The sequence below is a fragment of the Tachysurus fulvidraco genome, chromosome 8, assembly GCF_022655615.1.
Source record: "Tachysurus fulvidraco isolate hzauxx_2018 chromosome 8, HZAU_PFXX_2.0, whole genome shotgun sequence".
NCBI classification, from domain to species: domain Eukaryota; kingdom Metazoa; phylum Chordata; class Actinopteri; order Siluriformes; family Bagridae; genus Tachysurus; species Tachysurus fulvidraco.
The window spans coordinates 24,246,824-24,271,984 of NC_062525.1; the positions used below are offsets into that span (position 1 = coordinate 24,246,824).

Genomic DNA, 25,161 nt, shown 5'->3' on the forward strand with positions numbered 1-25,161 from the left:
CTTCCCTTCAGCTATGATAAAGACACGTTTCTTTCTGTTAGTCGCCTGGGTTACGTATGTATGTGAGGGCGGAGCTATCGATACAGGGGTGGGACCCATTTGGGTCAGAGACCCCACCTTTAAGCACCATCTAAAAAAGCAAACATACTGGATTATTTGTTATTGATACTACATCGGATACTACTCTACAGTACTTTATTGTAAATATGTTTTCAGCTGTTATTTATTAAATAAGCCATATTTAATCACATAAACTGTACATTATAGCACAATAAAATTCCTTTCTTCGAATGCCAAAAGTTCGTAAGGGACAGAAGTCATGATACAGAGAGGATAAAGGGCCTTGTTAAGGCACCGACAACGGCAGCTCAGCGGTGTTAAACTGATCAGTAAACCAGAGCTTTAACCCATGTTAGCAGTCTTATACAGTGAACATCATTTTTACCTTTAAACATGAATATAACATATTTCAAATGTACGTCGTTAGGCCATGGATTAACTTTTTAGAGTAAATCTTACTTAAAGTCACACCATGCACAATCTGAGGTAATCGATACATATACAATATACACTTATAGCTTTGCCGATAATAACTTACCAACAAGAAAAGGTGTACGGTATTGGTATTGTGTCATGTCAAAAAATATTAACTGTAACAAAACAAACACACGGAGACAAAAACGTCTCGTTGGAAAATGCCGCTAGTTTGTTTTTGTTTAATGGTTTTAATAATGTGAGGTGGAAACACAAGCCCTATCTAGGCTAGTCATTTGATCGATTTTCCCGTCGTTGAAGTAGTACTTGACTATAAATAAATAAATAAATAAATAAATAAAAGTTTTACAAAGAAAAATAGCATAAGAACTGATGTGTTGACATTCTATCAAAAAAAAAAAAAAATACAGTAAGAGAGAGAGATGCTGGTGATACCAGGAACTAACCGGTCTCACAGATACTCCATGAACTAAGAGCTAACTTTAAAGCATTAAAAGGTGCATCACGTTATCCGTTAATACATCCAATATTGAACGTCCCAGAATAATACAGTCCATACTATGTGGTCATATGCAAAATAATCCACTTCTGATGACACACTCCAGCCTGGATTATTTTCCTATAACCACATGGCCTGCCGTGTGTTATTCCAAATATAACTACTTAAGCCATGGACGTGGCAACAAGACTGCAAATAATCATTGCATAAGTTCTACAAAAGAAACATGACCATCACATACACACTGAAATTGAATTTTCAGAATTATTTACATGTTTTGTGATACAATCTCCGTCTTAAAGCCATCACTGACATAGGCATACATACATAAAACCATGAACGTACGTAGGTCACCGCAGCTGTCGATGTTGTAACCCACTTAGTGTTTGAGGAGGCTGTTCTATTAAAACAAATGAAATGAACTGAATCACTTAAGTGAGTCGCGATGCCCATCAACAGCACGTATAGAACGAAGGTTATAGAATTACTCCGACGCTAGGATTGTACTGATGATTTTTTTTTCAATTCTGGCTCTTTGTCTTGTTTCATTTAGGACTATAATAAAGTGAAACCGATTGTTTAATCAGAATTTTGTTTAGGAAACACCTCTTTAAAAAAAAAAAAAAATTCACAAGACTTTACCATCATGCTGTATTGTAGCAGGAGAGCGAATGAGGAGTTTTTATGAGTGTTGTGCCATGGTTAATGATGACTGGTGAACACTTCTTCTCAAGGCTGTGATTGGGTCCCATTAGACGACAACAGACGGGTTCTCTCTTTGGCTGAACCTCTTCTCTGGAGTAAGGCTCCAGCCTCGCCTCGCTCGACCCATTCGCAGCGGTCAGCTCCTCCTTCTGAGCGTCGCGAGTTCTGTCTGGTCGGCGTTCCGTGAGGACGGCCGTTCTTTTCATCTGTGAGAGCGAAAACGGGTCGTGTTGCTGCGTAATGAAAGTAAACATCGGATGTTCAATTTCTATTCAGACTGTTTAGAATGATAACAATTCAAATGAAGATAATATAACATACACTCACCGTCCATAACTCACCGACGCACAATAGCATTCAGATGCAGGGTAAGAGTTTCAGTTAATGTTCACATCAAACATCAAAACGATAAAAAAGTTTGACTGCGGTTTCCTATAGTTTAGAAAATCAAGCATCGCATTAGTTCTGGCAGGCCGCGTCGTCAAGCGTGCATCGGCTGTTAATCAGCTGTCCCTGACGCGCACCAATCCGGTTACGACATCCATACTACCCGACCATTTAAATTCCCATTCATCGAGCCGCTTTCTAGCGCTTTGCTGCCGCTGCGATTTAAACTCCCTCCTCCAACCCCGATTGCACCACGCTAGAACCCGTCTTCGTTGTACCAGTTTCCGTCTTAAATCCTTCATTCATTCATTCATTTTCTACCGCTTTATCCGAACTTCTCGGGTCACGGGGAGCCTGTGCCTATCTCAGGCGTCATCGGGCATCAAGGCAGGATACACCCTGGACGGAGTGCCAACCCATCGCAGGGCACACACACACTCTCATTCACTCAAGCATTCACACACTACGGACAATTTTCCAGAGATGCCAATTAACCTACCATGCATGTCTTTGGACTGGGGGAGGAAACCGGAGTACCCGGAGGAAACCCCCGAGGCATGGGGAGAACATGCAAACTCCGCACACACAAGGCGGAGGCGGGAATCGAACCCCGACCCTGGAGGTGTGAGGCGAACGTGCTACCCACTAAGCCACCGCGCCCCCTCCGTCTTAAATCTCCACATATTTTTCTCTCTCTCTCCCTCTCTCTCGAATTATTTAATTATCTATTTATCCATTTATTCATTTATTATTTACCAAAAAAAACCTCTATGCATGATTAAGGGTTCTGTTATACAGGGGGGTCCATTCGTCTATTCTATTTTCTAGTCGCTGCTCTCCCCGCTCGATCCATGCATGCACACGGACGGGCGCATGGATTCCAGCCCAGAACAGAACCATACCGCCAACACTAACTGTACGCTATCATCTAATAAATTCTCATTTGACAACGTGGTCCTGACAGAACTGTTGATTTCCTGCAATTTTCATGCACAAGAGTCTCCAGAATGTGCAAAATATGCGATGTGTAAAAAAAAATAAAAATATAAAGTCCCAGTGAGAAGCAGTAACCACAGCAACCTAAATAATCATTTCTTTTGCAAACATGCTAATTAGAAACGCATCACAAAAATGAGTTTTCGCCCAAGTTCAGATTATGATGTGAACATTAACTGAAGCTCATGCGTGTATCCTGTAGCATGCGTGTCGATCTTTATAATTATTGTGATGTACAATGGAGTCAAATATCTACAGTATTTTACTGTGAATTTGTTCTTTTAAACTTTCCTTCACATGTTGGTCTACTCTAATCGGTTAACGGATTCCCATGTTAACGTCGATGCCGTTCAACTGCCCACTATTAGTGGTGCAAATGAGACTTTTTCTAACTCACGTTCTTATCTGTAAACTCTGTTCCAAATACAGATGGTCCCAAAGCTTCAAATTTCAACCATCAATCAAATGATTTATAAAAATCAGATGATGTGACCTTCAGCAGAAGACCCTGATTCAGCCAGAAGGTTGAAGCTTCAACCAGAGGGTTAAAAAAAATATCAAATCACACCCACTCAAAAGTCTTTCCCTAATTTGTGACTCATTCCAAGCAGTCAAACCCACCAGCAGAGATGAACTGACTAGAGATGCCAAAACTCTCCTTCTCCTTCTCCTTCAGAGTGCAAGCCACTAGGTTGTACCAACGACTAGCAAAAGCAGCAGCGGCTAACAAGGCTTCGCTGGTCCCTATGGTCGACCTCCTGGTGCGGATCAACTGACTGTAATCAATGCACCAGGGTTGAGTTGATGGTGTGGCCAGAATGCTTCGATTTTTTATCAAGCCTTGTTTGTCCTTATGAAGCTTTTTCTGCATTCAGCAGAAAAGGCTGAGCTTTGTCATTTCTGTGAGGAGGTAGGACGAGTCCTGAACGAGATGCTCCCTGGTGGAGAAACGTAGGAGCCAGGTGTCCAAATTCATTAACGGAGACAGGACCGCTAACAAACATTTTGAATAAGCACCCGTGGCTCTAGAGAGAGGCCAAGACAATGAGATTTGACCCCTGAAAGGAAAAGAATCTGTGTTCTTGAGTGAGGGGAACATGGATATACTGTAAGCTTCATACAGATCCAACATGTTTAACATCGCACTTCTGGAACGGCTTATGTGCGGCTGTTTCTGTGTTGATTTGCCCAATCATACAAAAGCATTAATGAGGTAAAGAACTTTGTAGGCTATTTGAGCTCTACACCCATCTTGAAAGCCCTGTGTTCATGGACCTCATTTTCTGCACAGGGGCAGTGTCATACTGGAACAAGTTTGGGCACCTTAGTTCTACTTAAGTGATACAGCAGATCAAGACATTGTAGACATTGTTGTTTGTTTCCAGGTTTATGGCAACAGTTATGGGCAAGAACTACATTTTGCTTATAGACTTTTGGCCATATAGTAGATATCCACGAATTCTTGAGCCATAAGGAAGGACCACTGATCTGTCATAATACAGTCATCCAGTAGGCTCAGTAAGCAGTTTATGCCTTTCATTGGACATGCCCTTCATTCCTGATGGATGGGGGTGCATAGAGACTCTGCTAAAGCTTGAGAGCCACTTGTCCAAGCCATTTAGCCATATGCTTATTTCTTTCCTTTCCAGGCCCCCTTTCTCAGGCTGGCTAACCACCCGTATTGCAAAGCCACCCAATATTCTTGCCAGTACTGGCAGTGCCGTAAAGTCAGTGCACAATAATGTAATATCTTTAGCCCTTATACAAGCTAGAACATGAAGTACAATGAGCATAACCAGATAAATGGCTATAAGGATGGCACTGTCATAAGACATGAGCTTCCATACTGCATGTGTTACAGGTACTGAATCATCAGTTTTTTTGCAGAGGCATATCTGCCACCAGGTCGTCCATATCCTAGAAAGTGCCCCAAACTGCTCTCTCGGCATCTTGTTTTGCATTGTACTCTGTTCTAGACATGGACATTTACAACTAACGATCAGGGTCCATGCACTGTTAGTGATTCAGATACTGACTGCATAATATATTTACTGTATCATGATGAATAGAGGTCTGTTATATGGTGAGGGGAAAACATCGAGCTTAGCGAGTGAAGTGCTGAAAGTGTCAAGCATGGCTACTGAGGACGCTAATGGCACATACTTATGGGCCCCACGGCTGGCACTACCTGGCATTGGTTGTGGAAATGGCACAAAGGGAGAAGCCCAACCAAGCAGAAAAGAAGTAAGACGACTTCTACTGCCACCACTGAGCGTCAGCACAAAGCAGTGAGTGATAACTAATTAGCATGTGGGTTCTGCAATGTTTTGTCAAACCATTCATTCATTTATTCATTCATTCAATCATTTTCTGCCACTTATCCGAGCTTCTCGGGTCACGGGGAGCCTGTGCCTATCTCAGGTGTCATCGGGCATCGAGGCAGGATACACCCTGGACGGAGTGCCAACCCATCACAGGGCACACACACACACTCTCATTCACTCACACACACACACACACTACAGACAATTTTCTAGAGATGCCAATCAACCTACCATGCATGTCTTTGGACCGGGGGAGGAAACCGGAGTACCCGGAGGAAACCCCCGAGGCACGGGGAGAACATGCAAACTCCACACACACAAGGCGGAGGCGGGAATCGAACCCGCAACCCTGGAGGTGTGAGGCAACGTGCTAACCACTAAGCCACCGTGCCCCCCTTTGTCAAACCAGAGGTACCAAATTTCTTCTTCCTTATGAAATAACAGATCTACTCTGGGAGAAAGAGACCAGGGTGGTCTGACCCCAAGCAAAAGCAGCATTGGACAACGCTGGTGTAGTTGTGGAATTCTGTGTGATGTGGGCTAAATCAGGGGTAGAACAGAAACGTCACTCAGTAGATAGTGCGGTAAGTCACGGGCCAGTGCATCCTGGCAACCCTATCAGCCATTTTGGCTGCAGATAATTCGGGTGCTGGTGTACACACTCACAAAGATTGTGCAGTCCCAGTAGATAAGTTTGGCCCAACTGAGGAACTTCCATGAAAAGTGGAGAGAACTTGATTGACATATCAACAACATTGTCCAAGTGGACCAATTAATTGCCCTGTACTTATCCAAGAACTTGTGTTCACAGCGTACTCATACTGACCATCGTCACACTCTGACTTTATAGTATATCGCTGTACAAGTTGTATTTCTGCTGATACCTGGATCTGCATGTTTTTATTTTGGCACAGGTTCTGCATCAGATGCCCTTCCTGACACAACTCTTCCATTTTATCTAGGCTTTGGACCGGTACTTAGAGTTAACCCCCTCAGTGTCTGGGTTGGTTCCCTGCCCGGAAATCAAACCCAAACCCAGGCCGTGGGATCCTGCCACTAGACCACCATGTGCGTTCATTTATAATCCCTTGCCACTGCTACCCCAGACCTGAATCAACACTTATATTTCTGTCTTTTTGAAAATATCTACCGTCAAACATGCAAGTCGAAAGCAAATGACTGCTATACAGTAATACCTCGAGATACGAGTTTAATTCGTTCCGTGACCTCGCTCGTATCTCAATTTGCTCATATCTCAATTTGCTCGTATCTCAATTTGCTCGTATCTCAAAGCAATTTTCCCCGTTTAAATTAATCGAAATCCCATTAATCCGTTCCAGCTCTCAAAATTCCACTCCAGTTGTTTTGTTTATGTGTTTTGAATATGAAAAATGTTCCATCCATCCAATGAATGTTCAGTACCTGTATTTATAAATGACCAATATTGTATAAAAACATACAGTAATAAAAGAGGAAGATGCGCACGGAGGTCAAGGGCGGAGTAAACAGGCGGAGGAGTCAGGAGGAATTACACTTTCACTTTCGTTCACTTACTCGCTACTGACTTACTGACTTAATGCGACATTACACTTAAATGGAACTTAACTAAACTTCACTAAAATTAACGAACTTAACTGAAATTCTCTTAAATGAACTGAACTTAATTGCTACAATTACGTTTTTTCTTTGCATTCATTTTGCTCCATCGCTTTTCTCTTCACATGTTTTTGCCTTTTTTGTCACTCTTTCCTCACTAACATCTGCCGGTCGTTTTAATAAAACCCTGTCCGAGTAGGTTTGTTTCTTCCTTCCTTTTATTTACTCCCGGATGTTCGTATCTCACACGTGGTTGTTGGGGATCTCTGTATCGGCGGCGGTGGCGGCTCGGATGCTCGTATCTCAAAAATTTGCTCGTATCTCAAGACAATAATTTGGTCGAATCACAGCTCGTATCTCAAAAAAATTCGTATGTCGACGCGCTCGTATCTCGAGGTATCACTGTATGACAGGTATATCTAAACGACAAATAATACATCAGTCATTTCTATACATTTAATATAATAAAAACTAAGCCTAATGTCTTCACACAATGGTGATATGTTATTTTGTTCATGATATGCAGTCCTGATGTGCCTAACATTCTGAGCAGTTGGCTGTGACTCACCCACGAGAGCCTGGACTGACGGCTGGTCATGTGTGCTAAGCAGCTGGGCTTGAATCGTCTCCACCACTCTCTTAAATCTGCGGCTCGGGCCTTTTCCAACCACACACACACACACACACACACACACACACACATAGATAGATAGATAAATAGATGCTTACATATCAAACCAGAAATAGTGATCGATTGACATATTTCTGTACTTTCTGTACGTGCTTCTATGTGGCACTTAGTAATTTGCGACAAAGCTTCTTACCTGATATGAGGGTGAAAGTCACACTATAGATTCCATAATTTCTTTTTCCTTCCCTCTCTCGTTCCCGCTCCCTTTCCCTCTCTCCCTCGGAGAAGGCGATGTCCACCTGAAACCTGACGGGTTTCTGGAATACAGAAGGTCCTCCGGAGGTTTTATACTCGGCCCGAAAGCTCGTCTGAGAGACCACGCTGTGGCTGAGGGATGGAATCTGATTTAGAGAAGATCAGAGAGAAAGAAAACTGGTGTTAATGATGTTTAGTGATGTTTGGCACAATATAACAAGATAGTACTAATGATAGTAATAATGAATTACCGCCCCACACACACACACACACACACACACACACACACACCCCTCACACTTCGCTATTGCACTAATGGACTGTCTACACAAAAACTTATGATCACTTTTGCTCATTTCTCACCCCACAATTCGTTATTGCACTAAGGGACTGTTACATACAATGATGCTCATTTGCACACTTGCTCTTCTTTTTTTTTTTTGCATTGCTGCTCACTGTTGCCTTACATCCTATATATATATATATATATACCTAATTTCTGTTCATAATAACAGCAATATATTATATTATGACCATAGTACATATCCTCCTGTATATTTCGGTTTATAGTAATAACAATATATTGTTTATAACACATATCCTTCTGTACATTTTAGTTCATAGTAATATTCATCAGTATATTATACTCATAGTACGTATATATTCATCTGTATATTATACTCATAGTACATATATATCTGTAAATTACTATTTATAGTAATAGCCATATATTGTGTTACAGCACATATCCTTCTGTAAATCTGTATATTGTTCATAGTACACACACATCTGTAAATCATTTTATATAACTTATTTCAATCTTGTACAAACTGTATATCCTGCACTTGCTGCTATTGCACTCGGGTTAGACCTAAACTACATTTCGTTGCCTTGTACTTATACGTGTGTAATGACAACAAAGTTGAATCTAATCTAATCTAATCTAATGGACACACGGTAGGAATTTCAATCTGGAGTTACGACGATGGAGGTTTTACGTGAACTTCAGAAATAATCTCATCTCATGTGATCAAATAGTTTAGAAAAAAAACTCTTCAGGTCCTGAAAAATAACGTGCAAGCTGCTCATATACTGTACATTCAGTACATACTGTAATATAATCGATAATGTCAGATAATTGAAATATAATTGAATCTAATTTTGAAAAAAAATTGAAAACCCCTTGGGATATTTTCGTTGATATTGTTTTCATTTCTAACCATCACAAAATCCAGAAATCCTGGAAGGACCGTGCACACTCATACATCACTATCAGCTGGACCGTCGGCCAGGGGAGGTTCTAGCCCTTTTTTAGGGTGGCTTCAGCGCCCCCTGTCTGTGATCTCAGCCACCCTAAAACTAAAAGTATAATTTTTACTTTCATAAATAAACAATAAAAATTACGATAAAATGCAGGACACGTCATCGATGGGAAAGAAAATTATTTATTAGTTTGATACAAGAGCGATTTTTTTTTTACTTTGCTTTTACACGCGTGTGTTGTAGTCTTTCAAAAGTGCGTCTTTAGCTGTCTGCTTTATTTGGAGAAGCACACGAATGCGCATCATGCATGTCAGTCAGAGCTGGAGGCGTTTATCTATAACGTTAATCGGTGGAAAGACGCAAAGGACGGCAACCAGAAGCAGTGAAATGTCACTATTCTTATTACCAGAGTTGTAGCACAAACATAATATTAATGCAAACAATCCATTCGATACTAAATAAAAATAACATTTATTGATTTGGTCTTTGTCTTGTGAATATTAGTTTATTAATGGCCGCATTCATCGTCATCATTACATCATGCATAAAATTTTGGTGTCCACTTTCGCCATTTTAAATAATACCATAACTTTTGGCTTACTATGTAGTCATATAATATATAATATAAAACTCTTCTTGTTGTAAATTCTCAGGACTAAAACCCCGTAAAGACGAAACCCTAGAACCGCCGCTGCCGTCGGCGTTACAGCAAGCATGCGAATGCAACTCACAGAGAGAAAGGCGTGTACGATATCCGCCTTGATTGAGCTGAGCGGTTTGTCTCTGATCACCACAAAGATCTGCTCTTCCTTCTCTAAACTGATAAAGTTGCCAAACCAGGAGCGCTTCGCCAGCCTAGAGGTGAACCAACACACCCAATTAATGACATGCAGCAGGTGACACATCCCATGACACATCTAAAAATACATCCCCAGTGTTCTGATACATACTCAGGGCTGGACTCTGGTGTAAGGCTTGACATGTCCTCCGAAGTGGGCACTAAAATAGCAGAACAAAAATGTAACGCTTTATCCATTCATCGCTGCGTATTTATCATCTTATTAAACAATTTTACGCTTTGAAACCCACCCTGCAGCTTGCGGCGGTGGAAGCGCGGCGAGCCCAGCAGGTTGTTCTTGAATGAATTGAATCTGGTCCTCCAGTGGGCGGAGCTACTTGCTGCCATGCCAGCCCCACCTCCTCCTGGGCTAGTGGGCGGAGTCAGCGAGAGTGAGCCAACACCTCCTCCTTCAGCACGGGAGGAAGAGGAGGAGGAAGGGGGAGGGTGGGGGTGATGGACGGGGGTGCCCAGCGGTGTGGGCAGAGGCGAGCCCTGAGGGGTCACCTGGGACATCGGATAGGAGCATTTAGTGACGCATTTCAGCGCAACTGATGGGGCAGGGGAAAAGAGGAAGCGAGGGCGAGGAGAGAGGAGTGGAGAAGGAGAGGGTGAGCGTGAGGAAGAAGTGCGAAGTGGAAGGGATTTCATGGAATGGAGACGGGGTCGCTCAGGGGGAGTTTTGGATGGCAGAGTCTGGGTTTTAGACTCGCGCGAGCTCGCAGTACGGGGTTTGGTGGCAGTGGCGACGTCTGATTGGCTGAATGTGAACACCGGGCTCTGATGGCATGGAGTGGAAAAATGCAGCAGGAAGTGAGGAAAAGTAACAGAAGATGGAGAGAAGGAAAGGAGTGGAAATGAGCGACGGGTGATATGACAGATGGACAGACAGGCAGTGTGGAGTGTGTTTTGAAAAGATGTGTGTGGGCTTTCTGAATTATGAAATGATAAAAAGCATGATTGAGCTTCCTCATTGTACGGTTTGCTTTACATTCCAGACATAACAAGGTTAGATTTGCAACCTGACTTAAATATCATAAATTATTTAAAAAAAGGGGGGGGGGGGGGGGAGGGCAGGAAAAATGAGATAACAAAATGCTTTGGCTGAGATTTTCTTACCCTTGGACTGCTTAAAGGACTAGAGGAGAGACCGGTAGATGCCCCACTTACTGATCGTGATCTGTGAAGTGATAAAACAGAGGGGTTTTTTTTTGTTTTTTTATTTGCAATCAGAAATAACATTTAACAACTAAAAAAACAAACACACGCATACGTTTACAACACGGCGCTGTTAAATACTCGAATCTGATTGGTCAGAAGCTGTGTTATTTTTCACCAGCAGCTCTGACAATAAGGCAGAAAAATAATTCACATCCCAGGTCCTGTTTAATGGTTTCTATAGCAACAACTCATTCACTTGGGGAAGGAACGAATTACAAAAACGTGGTTCGAGTCTAAGAGAGTTTTCCATAATTATTCATAGAGAGAAGCTATGAATGATTGTTATAACATAAAGTGATTTTACAGTAAATATAAAAAAAAAAATGTTGTGCTATAAAAAGGGAAATAAATATTGGGATGTGCCGCTATTATGAAATAAAAAGTGCTTTTTCACACTGTACTTATCCAAAGAGACTTATATTTGATCTTATTTTATACAATTTAGCAAATGAGTGCTAAGGGCCTTGCTCAGGGGCCCAACGGTGGCAGTTTGGTTGACCTGGGATTCAAGCTCTCAACCTTCCAATTGGTAGCTCAACACCTTTAACACTGGTCTCGCACATCCCCAGTCCTGACACTGTATTTAACCCTGCGTAAGGGAAGTCAAGACCTGGTTATCGGTAACGGTAGTTAGCTCAGTGGTTAAAAGTGTTGGGACTACTGATCAGAAGGTTGTGAGTTCAAATCCCAAGGCTACCAAGCTGCCTCTGCTGAGCCACTGGGGGATGTCGTAGCCTAGTGGTTAAGGTGTTGGGCTACCAATCGAAAGGTTGTGAGTTCGATTCTTACATCCACCAAGCTGCCAATGCTGGGCCCCTGAACAAGGCCCTTAACCCTCAATTGCATAAAAAAAAATGAGATAAAATGGAAGTCGCTCTGGATAATGGCGTCTGCTAAATAATGTAATGTAAAAATTGAGCAAGGCTCTTAACGCTCAATTGCTCAGCTGTATAAATGGGATAGATGTAAGCCGCTCTAGTTAAGGGCGTCTGTTAAAGGCCGTAAATGTGTACCTCTGGCTGTGTGCAGTGGTGTCCAGCGCCCTGCGCGGGGGTGTCGGAGATCCCTGGTCCGTCACACTCAGCACCTCCAGGCTCTTCCTCTCTGGCCGACACCGGCCGTGACGGGTCAGCATGGGTGAGTCCACACGCTTCCGTGGAGGATCTGCGCTCCCAAAATACACATGTTCAAAAGGACAAATCATCAAGTCAAATTTACAGTGGAGAAAAAGTATAAGCCTCCCGGACTGTGTTGGAACCAGACCAGTGTGCCACATGCAGGAGGGAATAAATACACAACACACCTTACACACTCACTATACCGAACAACAGGAATAGAATCAGTTCCATCTGTTTAAAGCAGGAAGTAGCAGCATATAAAGTGTCAGAAGGAGGAATATCATGTGGTAACACACTAGGTTACAGCCCAGCTTAAGTCATTCAACTGGTCCAGGTTGCGTTGGATCCAGACCCAACCCCGTAGAGACCACACTAGTCCATCACAGACACAATGCACCGACTCACCCCCATCCAGGGGCAATATAACACAACTTATGTTCTTGGGAACATTTCTGGGAACCCAGAAAACCCTAAAGAGATGCCCATGAGAACATGGAGAACATGCGAGACTCCACACTGAAAGAAGTAACCCAAACCTAAGATCAGTCTATGAGATGGCTACGCCGCACATATGACTTTACATAATAGAAAGTTTCATACCAAAATGTCATGTCATTTGAAAACGTGAAGTTATCATGAGGTGGATGGATTTTTCATACCATTTCTGCACGAAGCCATAATGTACTGACCTACATCATTTCTGGGTGGCAGGTCTTCATCCTCGTAGCTGGGATAGCGCTCTTTACGATCTAGTAAGAGGTAATAGATCATCTTCTCCTGGTTTTCCCTGAGACAGACATGAGGGAAAGAAAAAGAAAGAGAGAGAGAGAGAGAGAGAGAGAGAGAGAGAGAGAGAGAGAGAGAGAGAGAGAGATGGTTATGACTGATATGTGTCACTGTCACTGTCAAAACAATATGGAACCCTTTATGGAACCCTTTATGGTCTTTATGGTTGCTGCAGAAGGTCAGACTTGCTTTTAGGGATTTAGACATTTGCATAATACAGCGATCCCTCGTTTATCGCGGTTAACGGGGACCGGAACCCCTCGCGATAGGTGAAAATCCGCGAAGTAGGATTGGCCTGAAGTTTGACCTTTTCACTGATGGTCATCATCTTCCTCTTCCTCTTGGGCTCACTAGAGGAATCTTTCGCAGGGACACGGTGCTTAGGAGGCATCGTAAGGGCTTAACGAAAAGTTACTTTCGAATACGATACGCGAGACACGGTTGACAGCGTGAACGAGAGTGGCGAGATACGACAAGGGAAGAAGCTGGGAGAGGATGCGATGATGCGCAGCCAATCAGCTCAGATCTCGCGCCGGGAACCAATCATGTGCCTCGTCTGAGTGCCTGTGTGTATGTACAAAGCCTCTGAGAGAGTTTCTATCTTTGTCTGGTAATCGACTCTGGTGGAAGTTCCAACACAGATACGAAATTTACAGCGTTAGTTTTCTACTTATTCTATTCTATAGTTGTAAGGGTGACAAAAAGGCTTGTAAGGATTTGTAAATGAAAACGGTGCTCACTCTTCACACTGCAGGTCTCGGGTCAGTTTGACTCGATCTCGGAAGCAGCCCAGAGAGTGCATGCTCTCCAACACGTCTGGATCCAGCTCAGTCAGAGAGAGAATCCGTCTCACACACACACGCCTCGGTGGAGGCTGCTCTGGACACGGCTCGTTACGGCCTGACCTGACACACACACACACACACACACACACACACACACATCAAAATTTCATATACATACACATCACGGTTTACCACATGACCATTTACCAATAAAAAAAAATGAGAACTGATCAGTATAAGAATCCGCAGAGAAGGACAGGACATAAATTTGGGCACCCTTGATATTTTGTTGATTTGAATACCTGTAACTACTTAGTACTGATTAATTGGAACACACAATTGGTTTGGTGGCTCATTAAGTCTTGAACTTCATAGACAGGTGCATCCAATCATGAGAAAAGGTATTTAAGGTGGTCAAGTGCAAGTTGTTGTTCTCTTTGACTCTCCTCTGAAGAGCGGCAACATGGAGGCCTCAGAACAATTGTCAAATGACCTGAAAACAAAGATTGTTCAACATTATGGTTCAGGGGAAGGCTACAAAATGTGATCGCAGAGATATAAGCTGTCAGTGTCCACTGTGAGGAACATGGAAGACCACAGGCACGGTTCTTGTTAAGGCCAGAAGTGGCAGGCTATGTTAAATATTTGAGAGGCAAAGGATGGTGAGAACGGTCAAAAACAGCTCACAGACCACCTGACAAAAAACCTACAACATCAACTTGCTGCAGATGGCGTCACTGTGCATGGTTCAACACTTTGCACAAGGTGAAGCTCTACAGGAGAAGCCTTTTCTGCACATACGCCACTAACGGAGTCGCTTGAGGTCTGCAAACGCACATTTGGACAAGACAGCTTAAGTTTGGAATAAGCTGCTGTGGGGTGATGAAACAAAGATGGAGTTATTTGGTCGTAACAAGGGGCGTTACTGTATGCATGGCGGCAAAAAGAACACAGCATTCCAAGAAAAACATTTGCTACCCACAGTAAAATTTGGTGGAGGTTCCATCATGCTGTGGGGCTGTGTGGCAAGTGTCTGTACTGGGAAACTGTTTAAAGTTGAGGGTCGCATGGATTCCACTCCATATCAGCAGATTCTTAAGAATAATGTTGAGGAATCAGTCACAAAGTGGGGCTGGATATTTCAACAAGACAACGACCCAAAACACTGCTCAAAATCTACTCGGGCATTTCTGCAGAGGAACAAATACAATGTTCTGGAACGGCCATCCCAGTCCCCTGACCTGAATATTATTGAACATCTGTGGGGTGATTTGAAGCGAGCTGTCCGTGCTCGGCCACCATCAAACCTAACTGAACTGGAGATGTTCTGTAAGGAGGAACAGTCCAAAATACATTCATCCAGAATCCGGACACTCATTACATTCTATAGGAAGCGTCTAGACGCTGTTATTTCTGCTAAAGGAGGCTCTACTGAATATCGATGTGATTTTTCTGTTGGGGTGCCCAAATTTATGCACCTGTCTAATTTCGTTTTGATGCATATTGTGCATTTCTCTTAATCCAATAAACCTCATTTCACTACAGAACTATTACTGTGTGCTTCAGTTATTTGTTAGATCAAAATGAAATTGCTGATCCAAACACCCAAATATTTATAAATGAAAATCATGGAAATTATCAGGGGTGCCTAAACTTTTGCATACGACTGTATGTTGTGTGTTATTATCGTGTGTGTTATCGACTTCAACCGATCAGAACATGTATACAGAATTAAACCAATCAGACATAACATTAAAACCATTCCCAGATGATGCTGAAGGAAATTGGTCAGAAGGTCAGAAATACTGCTAAATTGCTGTGGTATAAGAACAATAAAACATGCACACACACACACACACACACACACACACACACACACACACACACACACACACACACATAAAATGGTCTTTAACGTACTCGTAAATAAACACACACATACATATGCAGCCATGCATGGATACACACTATGCAGCTGAAATGCATCACTACGGCTTGACCACACTGGCTCAGACAGAAATAATCAATACTCACAGATACCAGGCGTGCTTCTGGATTTGATCTAGCTGCAGGGGATAGAATGAGAGGTGCAGCGATTAGTAATGACTGTTTGCAAGCAGATGGCGCTGTAACGGAAAATACACTATACAGGCGTTGCTCAAACACACACACACACACACACACACACACACACACACACACACACACACACACACAGATCTGTCTGTAGATTTCTGACCTTAAAAGCATTTTATAGTACTATGAAGTGCATATCTGTAAAAACATAAATAACCCTGGGGAACTGTCGGGGTTTCTGTGTAGTCTAGATACCTGCCTTTAAAGCAAGATCAAATGTGTGGCCTATGTGTGTGTCAGTCATAGTGAAGGAGGTGTGGCCTATGTGTGTGTCAGTCATAGTGAAGGAGGTGTGGCCTATGTGTGTGTCAGTCATAGTGAAGGAGGTGTGGCCTATGTGTGTGTCAGTCATAGTGAAGGAGATGTGGCCTATGTGTGTGTCAGTCATAGTGAAGGAGGTGTGGCCTATGTGTGTGTCAGTCATAGTGAAGGAGGTGTGGCCTGTGTGTGTGTGTGTCAGTCATAGTGAAGGAGGTGTGGCCTGTGTGTGTGTGTGTCAGTCATAGTGAAGGAGGTGTGGCCTGTGTGTGTGTCAGTCATAGTGAAGGAGGTGTAGCCTATGTGTGTGTCAGTCATAGTAAAGTAGGTGTGGCCTGTGTGTGTGTCAGTCATAGTGAAGACGGTGTGGCCTATGTGTGTGTCAGTCATAGTGAAGTAGGTGTGGCCTTTGTGTGTGTCAGTCATAGTGAAGTAGGTGTGGCCTGTGTGTGTGTGTCAGTCATAGTGAAGTAGGTGTGGCCTCTGTGTGTCAGTCATAGTGAAGAAGGTGTAGCCTCTGTGTGTAAGTCATAGTGAAGTAGGTGTGGCCTATGTGTGTGTTAGTCATAGTGAAGTAGGTGTGGCCTTTGTGTGTGTCAGTCATAGTGAAGGAGGTGTGGCCTATGTGTGTGTCAGTCATAGTGAAGGAGGTGTGGCCTATGTGTGTGTCAGTCATAGTGAAGAAGGTGTGGCCTATGTGTGTGTCAGTCATAGTGAAGGAGGTGTAGCCTATGTGTGTGTCAGTCATAGTGAAGGAGGTGTGGCCTATGTCTGTGTTAGTCATAGTGAAGTAGGTGTGGCCTTTGACTGACACACACAAAGGCCACACCTCCTTCACTATGACTTCAGTCATAGTGAAGGAGGTGTGGCCTATGTGTGTGTCAGTCATTGTGAAGAAGGTTTGGCCTGTGTGTGTCAGTCATAGTGAAGTAGGTGTGGCCTGTGTGTGTGTCAGTCATAGTGAAGTAGGTGTGGCCTATGTGTGTGTCAGTCATAGTGAAGTAGGTGTGGCCTGTGTGTGTGTGTCAGTCATTGTGAAGAAGGTTTGGCCTATGTGTGTGTCAGTCATAGTGAAGTAGGTGTGGCCTGTGTGTGTGTCAGTCATAGTGAAGAAGGTTTGGCCTATGTGTGTGTCAGTCATAGTGAAGTAGGTGTGGCCTATGTGTGTGTCAGTCATTGTGAAGAAGGTTTGGCCTGTGTGTGTCAGTCATAGTGAAGTAGGTGTGGCCTGTGTGTGTGTCAGTCATAGTGAAGTAGGTGTGGCCTATGTGTGTGTCAGTCATAGTGAAGTAGGTGTAGCCTATGTGTGTGTCAGTCATAGTGAAGGAGGTGTGGCCTATGTGTGTGTCAGTCATAGTGAAGGAGGTGTGGCCTATGTGTGTGTCAGTCATAGTGAAGAAAAAAACAAGAAAATTAACCATTAATTTTCAGCTTGGATGAATTTTGAATGAATACAGAGCTCCTATATTGGTGAAGCAGACAAGCATTGGCGATCTCTCATATGGAAGAGTGCAGTAAGAGCTTTGGTCACAATTCACAGTCAGACAACATCGGTTAAATCCAGAATTCGCAATTCGTAATTCTCATCCTCATCAAATCATTCAGTTAAGGGGCGGAGTCATAAGGAAAAAAAACATGTCCATTAGAATAATGTTAAATTGATTGCTGTGATCTTTCTCTTTAAGGGAACAAGTGGACCAGCAAAAAATAAACACACTCAATTATTAGTTATTAGTTATTACATTCAATTCTGTGTAAGTTTATCCCAACAGAGGAGAAAAAACAAACAGTAGCATGCTGGTAAAAAGGGTTAAAAAGGATTCAATAAAAGAAAAAGCAAAGAAATTGAGAGAAATTTCACCGTAAGCCTCTTTTCCGAATCCACCTCGATCATGCCACGGAGTAGAGACTGGCAGTCGGGCGGGATGAAGTGAGGCATGTGGAATACTCCACTCTTCACCTTCTCCAGAAGCTGTCGCAGGTTATCGTGGTCGAAAGGGAGCGCACCCTGCGTGGGAATCGACACGTAGACGTGAAAATCGGTGTGAAATACAGTACGCAAAGCCGACAACACGCAAGAGAAGGAGAAGACGTCCTCACCACCAGTAGAGCGAACAGAATCACTCCGCAGCTCCACACGTCCGCTCGCCGACCGTCGTACTTCTCACCCTGAATAAAACACAACCTCCTCAGATGATTCCTGCACCGCGGCTGAACTACTAGCGAGAGTAGATTAGAGAAACAGGCAACTTAATAGTGGACATTAAAAGTTTTAGGGTTTAACAATGACTTACTCTGATCACTTCAGGACAAGCGTAATGTGGAGATCTGAGAAAGAAGACAGGAAATAGTGAAGGCATGAAGAGATAAGAGTTACGATTCTTTTTTTATAGTCGGATCATCGTAATATTTAAAGAGGAAACAGGGGTGAAGGAACAAAAGTTGAGCTCGGAAAGACACTCCTTTTGTCCTTTTTTTGACTTATAGAAATATCCGTCCTCCAGAAATAAGATAAAAACCTAGATCCAAACCAGAGGTATCTCGTACACGACTCAGCTGACATCTAAAAGTAGAATGAATAGAATGAAAAAGCTTTAGTATGAGATACGAGTCAAGACTTTGTTTTGCGATGGTTGCGGCCAAAATTGTGATTTTTGATCCTTCAATTTTTTTTTTCCAGTCATTCGTTCATTTTCTACCGCTTATCCGAACTTCTCGGGTCACGGGGAGCCTGTGCTGATCTCATCGGGCATCGAGGCAGGATACACCCTGGACGGAGTGCCAACCCATCGCAGGGCACACACACACACTCTCATTCACTCACACACTCACACACTACGGACAATTTTCCAGAGATGCCAATCAACCTACCATGCATGTCTTTGGACCGGGGGAGGAAACCGGAGTACCCGGAGGAAACCCCCGAGGCACGGGGAGAACATGCAAACTCCACACACACAAGGTGGAGGCGGGAATCGAACCCCCGACCCCGGTGGTGTGAGGCAAACGTGCTAACCACTAAGCCACCGTGCACCCCCCCACCCATTTTTTTCTTCCTTTTTTTAAATTTGCTATGCGACTTGCTTTACTGTGAACGACTGCATGAATGACCAAAATCTCCAGGACAGGATTCTTTATTTGATCTTCTACCGGTGAAGACACACGTGTTATTCCTTTTCTCTATGAGAGCTGTTGATAAAATTGTTTTTGGTGTAATTTAGAAATTGCCGAGTCTTAATTCAAATAATGTTGAAATATTATGGGTTTCCCTAGAGATCCAGAAGCACCCACACACTCACACACACACACACACACACACACACACACACACACACACACACACACACACACACACACACACACACACACACACATACACAGAGCATACTCACCCACAGCTTGTCTCTAGCAGACTGTCCCCCACCTGTAGGGAGGCCATGCCGAAGTCAGCGATTCTGATATTATTCTTTTCATCCAGCAGGAGATTCTCTGGCTTCAGATCTCGGTGACTGCAGGAACACACCACACACAAATCCACACAAACACCACACGGTTACTGCGCACGTCGGACGACACACACCGTATAACATCTCTTTACATATCAGAACCACAGAGCTATCTGTAAAAGTCGGCTATCGTCACCACAATTCAGGATTCTAATACAATTAAACAGACACACACACAAATAAATTTCCTGACTCCTCTATTGATGGTTATCCTCTAGGTGACGGTCACCCTGGATAGGGTGTCCACTCATCGTATGCCACAAACACACACACACACACACACACACATTCATGCACTTTCAGCAATGCATGTGATTAAGCTGAGGAAGAAAACCAGAATACACGGAAGAAACACAGAGAAATTATACAAAGGTAGGAATCAAACCCCCAACCCTGGAGGTTCAAGCCACTTTTCCTCCTGACTTCTTCATCATTTCATTCACTTTCTATTTATATAAGACAAACCAGGTTTTACCAGATGGAGTGACTGTGGCAGAAATCCAGAGCGGAGATGATCTGCCTGAAGAACTTTCTGGCTTCTTTAGGCGTCAATCTTCCTTTTTTCACTAAATAGTCAAAAAGCTCACCTCCAGACACGTGCTCTAACACCAGATACCTGTCGGGAAGACAAAACTACGCTCGTGAAACTATTTAAATGTATACGGTAGTGAGTAAACAGTGATGCTGAGACCTCGGGATAGCTGGAAAAAAGCGGGTGACTCACAGGTACTTGTTGTTCTCATAGACGTCGTGAAGTTTCAAAACATGCGGGTGTTCGATTAGTTTTAGGATCGCAATCTCTCTCTCCACCTGGATCGAAGGAATAGAGAGAAAGAGAGATAAAGATAGAGAGGTAGAGAGAGAGAGAGAGAGAGAGAGAGAGAGAGAGAGAGAGAGAGAGAGAGAGAGTCACAAGCTAGCAAGGAATTACCGACCGATTAACCTGATAATTAGCATATCTGGAATCTGGAAGCACTGTAGGTCACATGACTACATTACTGCAGTTCTGACATCGTTTCACAAATCTCTAGAACGGATATTACAGAGAAAGATTAGAAACGTAACATAACACTCAACGTCTCGTACCTTCATGAGCACAGACTCCGAGAGCTTTTCTCGGTTCACTATTTTGATGGCTACTTTCTGGCCCGTGATGCAGTGCACCCCGAGTTTCACCAGCCCTTTCAGGAAGACCAAAGAGAAATTGTTAAGCAAGATACATTCCACACTAATTCACTTAAAATCATTGAATATATTCATTCCTTCATTCATTTTCTACCACTTATCCGAACTACCTCGAGTCACGGGGAGCCTGTGCCTATCTCAGGCGTCATCGGGCATCGAGGCAGGATACACCCTGGACGGAGTGCCAACCCATCAAAGGGCACACACACACTCTCATTCACTCACACACACTCACACACTACGGACAATTTTCCAGAGATGCCAATCAACCTACCATGCATGTCTTTGGACCGGGGGAGGAAACCGGAGTACCCGGAGGAAACCCCCGAGGCACGGGGAGAACATACAAACTCCACACACACAAGGCGGAGGCGGGAATCGAGCCCCCTACCCTGGAGGTGTGAGGCGAACGTGCTAACCACTAAGCCACCGTGCCCCCATATGTATATATGTATAATAATAAAACAATATACATTCTATTATTTTACTGTTAATTCCATTTTGTACCTGTTTCTATTTTTCCGACCCGTCCTAACGCGTACGATCGTTCATTCTTAACATGTCTTTTTCTCTCACTTCTCCTCTCTTGCTTTATGTGGCTAACAAATAATGGAAGCTGCAAACCGCCATACACTCGCCTCAAACCATGCTGGATTAATCAATCTCTAAGAGAGATCGCGTGTCAGTTTAATTTCCCGAAAATAAAACCAACTTTTTAAGAACGTTCGATAGATGGAACAATTGTATAACGTAAATGATAACAAGCGTTAAGATGCTCCGTGGACGTCCTACAAAGATCATGCACAAATCATGGGATATAAGGCACATTCTGTGTAGTTTCTGATTGGTTGTCTGTTGCTAAGCATCAGTGCTATGTAACGTTCTAAAACTGTACTGTACATGCTTGAAAAGTCCAGATAACATGATAATGGTGGTGATTATATTTCATTTCAGTTAGCGATCCGTCGTACATTATGAGATACGACATACTGTACAGTAGCGTTACAACTAATGCTATCACTTATGATGTCACTATCATTAGCTTAACAGACTCAACAGACAGGACATAGGTTTAATATTAGCCACAGGAAGGATAAACACACTTCTCTGTTCATTCCTAACGTCACTGTAGCTAGTCTTTGGTCTGATGAGCTCCATTTAGGTAAATAATTGAAATAACCACAGCAGACTATATGCTACTGTACTCTGTTTGCTACTACACAGGGTCCAGACTGCAATCGTTTAAATAAGAAGATATTTTTAAAAAAAAACAAAAAAAACAAATATGATATAAATATATGACATCGTAGCCTTAATTACACCAGTGTGAAATGCAGTGCAGTTTGCTAACTAGTGTCCATAAACCTGCATTAATTGGTAGCTATGCTAGCTAACAGAAGCCACATTTGGCTGTAGAGCATGTACGTGAAAGTCCTCTTTAAAGGTGCATTAGGTGAAAAAACAATCAGTGCATTTCTGTTGCATTTCAATTTAATATCCGAATTAATTGATCATTTATTCATTTATTTTAAATGTCATAAGCACACTCTACAATTCCATCCAGGCTCCGCCCCTAAGATCCACAGAGGATTGTAAAGTGTCTATAAAAAGAATTACAGGAGGAGGAACATCTACAGGAACATCTACAAACACTAAGGGACCGGAAGTCAGTCTTCCAGACAGGCTTTCTCTGGTCCTTTATACACTGCAGGTTAAACCTGAGAGGTTTTACATTTCTTCCAGGTTATTTGTTCAAGTCAGAAATAATAATAATAATAATAATAATAATAATAATAATAATAATAATAATAATAATAATAATAGGGACTATTATAAACCCCTGTAAGGCACCGTCTCCTTACCTGTCTGTCCTTTCCCAAGTGTCTTCTCCAGCCTGTATGGCCCCACATACTGAGCCGTCTGGCTGCAAGTCGGGTCTTTTGACATGGCGAAAAGAGGCTTTAATGTCAGATCGATTAAAACTTGTAACCTTCTGTACTTATTATATCCTCAGATCATCCCTGCGTGGTCTACAATAAGTGACAAGGTTCTCTCCAGAGTCCTGTAGGGTTGTTGTTGAAGCGTCAGCATGTGGCCAGGCCTGTATACAAGGATGTTGTTAAACGTCCCATCTCTGCGCTCATCGTTCCGATCTCTCAAGTTCTATAACAATGATCATAATCACAATGACGTTCGCGCTCACAAACTACGCTATTCTTTACGCACGGTGCGTTTAGTCCTCAGTACAGCGTGGATGACTTAATATCGGTCGTTTCTACACGTCGTTTCTGCACCAGCTCTCCTACACTCGATCACTTCATCGTCGTCCTTTTTCAAAGTCATCATTTGCTAGTATCAAACCTCATAAAGGAGGCTGTTTGGAAACATAAACCGGATCCTCAATGCGCAAAAGGCCTGTGATCACAGGTGAGGGATGCAGCGTGTTCCTGCTTTATCAAAGCGCACGCACGCACGCACGCACGCACGCACGCACACACACACACACACACACACACACACACACACACACACACACACACACACACACACACGTAGAGTCACACGCGCGCGCGTCCTACACACAAATACGACTCTATTGCATTGTGTCCCGATTGAAACACTGAGGTTTGATCTCTAGTGTGCATCGTTGTAGTGATTATCAGGCCTGTAAACAGCAAACATCCGTTTCGGACAAAACAACCCTCTTTAGATGCCCTCCCTCTCCCTCCATCTCTCCCAGTACAAGCGCATCACAGCATCCTTCTCTCCCTCCCTCTCCCTCTCTCTCTCCTCCGCCGTGTCCTCCTCCTTCCTTCGTTCATGCAAAGCTTTCGGGATGAAAACAAAACCAGATCGTTCTCCGATGCTGGATTGGAGCTTCCCATTCGGATTCCAGTAAATCTCTCTCTCTCTCTTTCTCTCTCTCTCGCTCTCTCTTCCTTCTTCTCACTAGCATCAGTATCCGGGTCCTTCTCTCTCTCTCTCTCTCTCTCTCTCTCTCTCTCTCTCTCTCTCTCTCTGTCTCTCTCTCTCTCCTCCTTCTACTCACTAGCATCAGTATCCGGGTCCTTCTCTCTCTCTCTCTCTCTCTCTCTCTCTCTCTCTCTCTCTCTCTCTCTCTCTCTCTCTCTCTCTCTCTCTCTCTCTCTCCACACAGCAACAAACCACATAAACAGTGGAATAAACACTTTTTATTTTTCTTACTGGTTTTCCTAAAACAAATACAGTTGAAATACAATTCATAATAACTCTAAATAATCTAATGCAACTTCTAGTTGTTATAACAACCCTCACTCATCTGGGAGTGGAGATCGGACACTGAGATCAGACACTGATGCTGTAAGACTGAGGAGGTCCTGGGGTTCAGTCGGTGTTCCGGGTTCATCCCAAAGGTGTTCAATGGGATTGAGTGAAGGACAATCGTGTCCTTCTAGTCCAACGTTGGCAAATCATGTCTTCATGGAGCTCAGTTTGGTGCCTCTTAGGTCCAGTGAAGGAAAATTGCATTATATTTATTATATATTATATTAACTGTATTATATACTGAATATATAAAGGCTATATAGTTTAAACCCCCCCCCCCAAACTGACCAGTTGTTTGTATAGACACTGTTAGTTTTGCATGGATTATTATGGATTATGTGGTCATTATTACATGTTGTGTATTAAAGAAAAAAGATATTATTTCATTTAAAAATCAGATACCGGATGCTACATATTGTATAGTCTTAACACTGTAATAATAGGTGATATACATGTCATTATTCCATTTTATTTGTTTACACATAAATTATAGTAAAAACTGTTAAAAACTAAGAAAGGTAAAAAAAAAATTGATAGATAGATTACTTACTTGATTGATAAATAGATTACTTTAGTTTTTGTGTAACAGCCAATCAGTCGCTTGTTGCTATGCAGTGTTCGTTCGGATCTCTAATACTATTGGTCGATGTCTGCAGGCTCACTGTGATTGGTGGAAATCTCACTATCGGCATATATTACAGAAATGTTTTCAAATGCACATAATGTATAATGCAATAGTAGAAATATAAATTAATTTTGAATTAAAAACAAATGATTTAATTCAAAGTTTGGCGTGGCTATGTGAGCACTTATAACAGGTTATTACAGGGGCAATTGATCTTTAATATTTCATTTGTTGATATTCTAACAAGCA

General features: G+C 42.8%; 1 protein-coding gene across 3 annotated transcripts; it reads right to left on the reverse strand.

Moving 5' to 3' along the window:
- brsk1a (BR serine/threonine kinase 1a) lies at window positions 1-23,978 on the reverse strand. Of its 3 annotated transcripts, none has more exons than XM_027163167.2 (19): window positions 22,847-23,978; window positions 20,886-20,980; window positions 20,524-20,609; window positions 20,275-20,415; window positions 19,686-19,802; window positions 18,588-18,621; window positions 18,394-18,462; window positions 18,155-18,301; window positions 15,934-15,965; window positions 13,855-14,019; window positions 13,018-13,115; window positions 12,224-12,374; window positions 11,109-11,169; window positions 10,241-10,496; window positions 10,102-10,150; window positions 9,883-10,006; window positions 7,827-8,034; window positions 7,571-7,660; window positions 1-1,932 (listed from the first exon to the last, which is right to left on the reverse strand). In XM_027163167.2, exons 1-19 carry the CDS (start codon window positions 22,929-22,931, stop codon window positions 1,724-1,726), a joined length of 2,217 nt encoding a protein of 738 aa, XP_027018968.1. In that variant the 5' UTR covers window positions 22,932-23,978; the 3' UTR covers window positions 1-1,723. The 3 variants fall into 3 exon arrangements, with proteins under 3 accessions (XP_027018968.1, XP_027018967.1, XP_027018965.1); XM_027163166.2 differs by having other exon boundaries at window positions 1-1,905; window positions 10,241-10,769; XM_027163164.2 differs by having other exon boundaries at window positions 10,241-10,769.
- Between the last annotated feature and the right edge of the window lie 1,183 nt (window positions 23,979-25,161).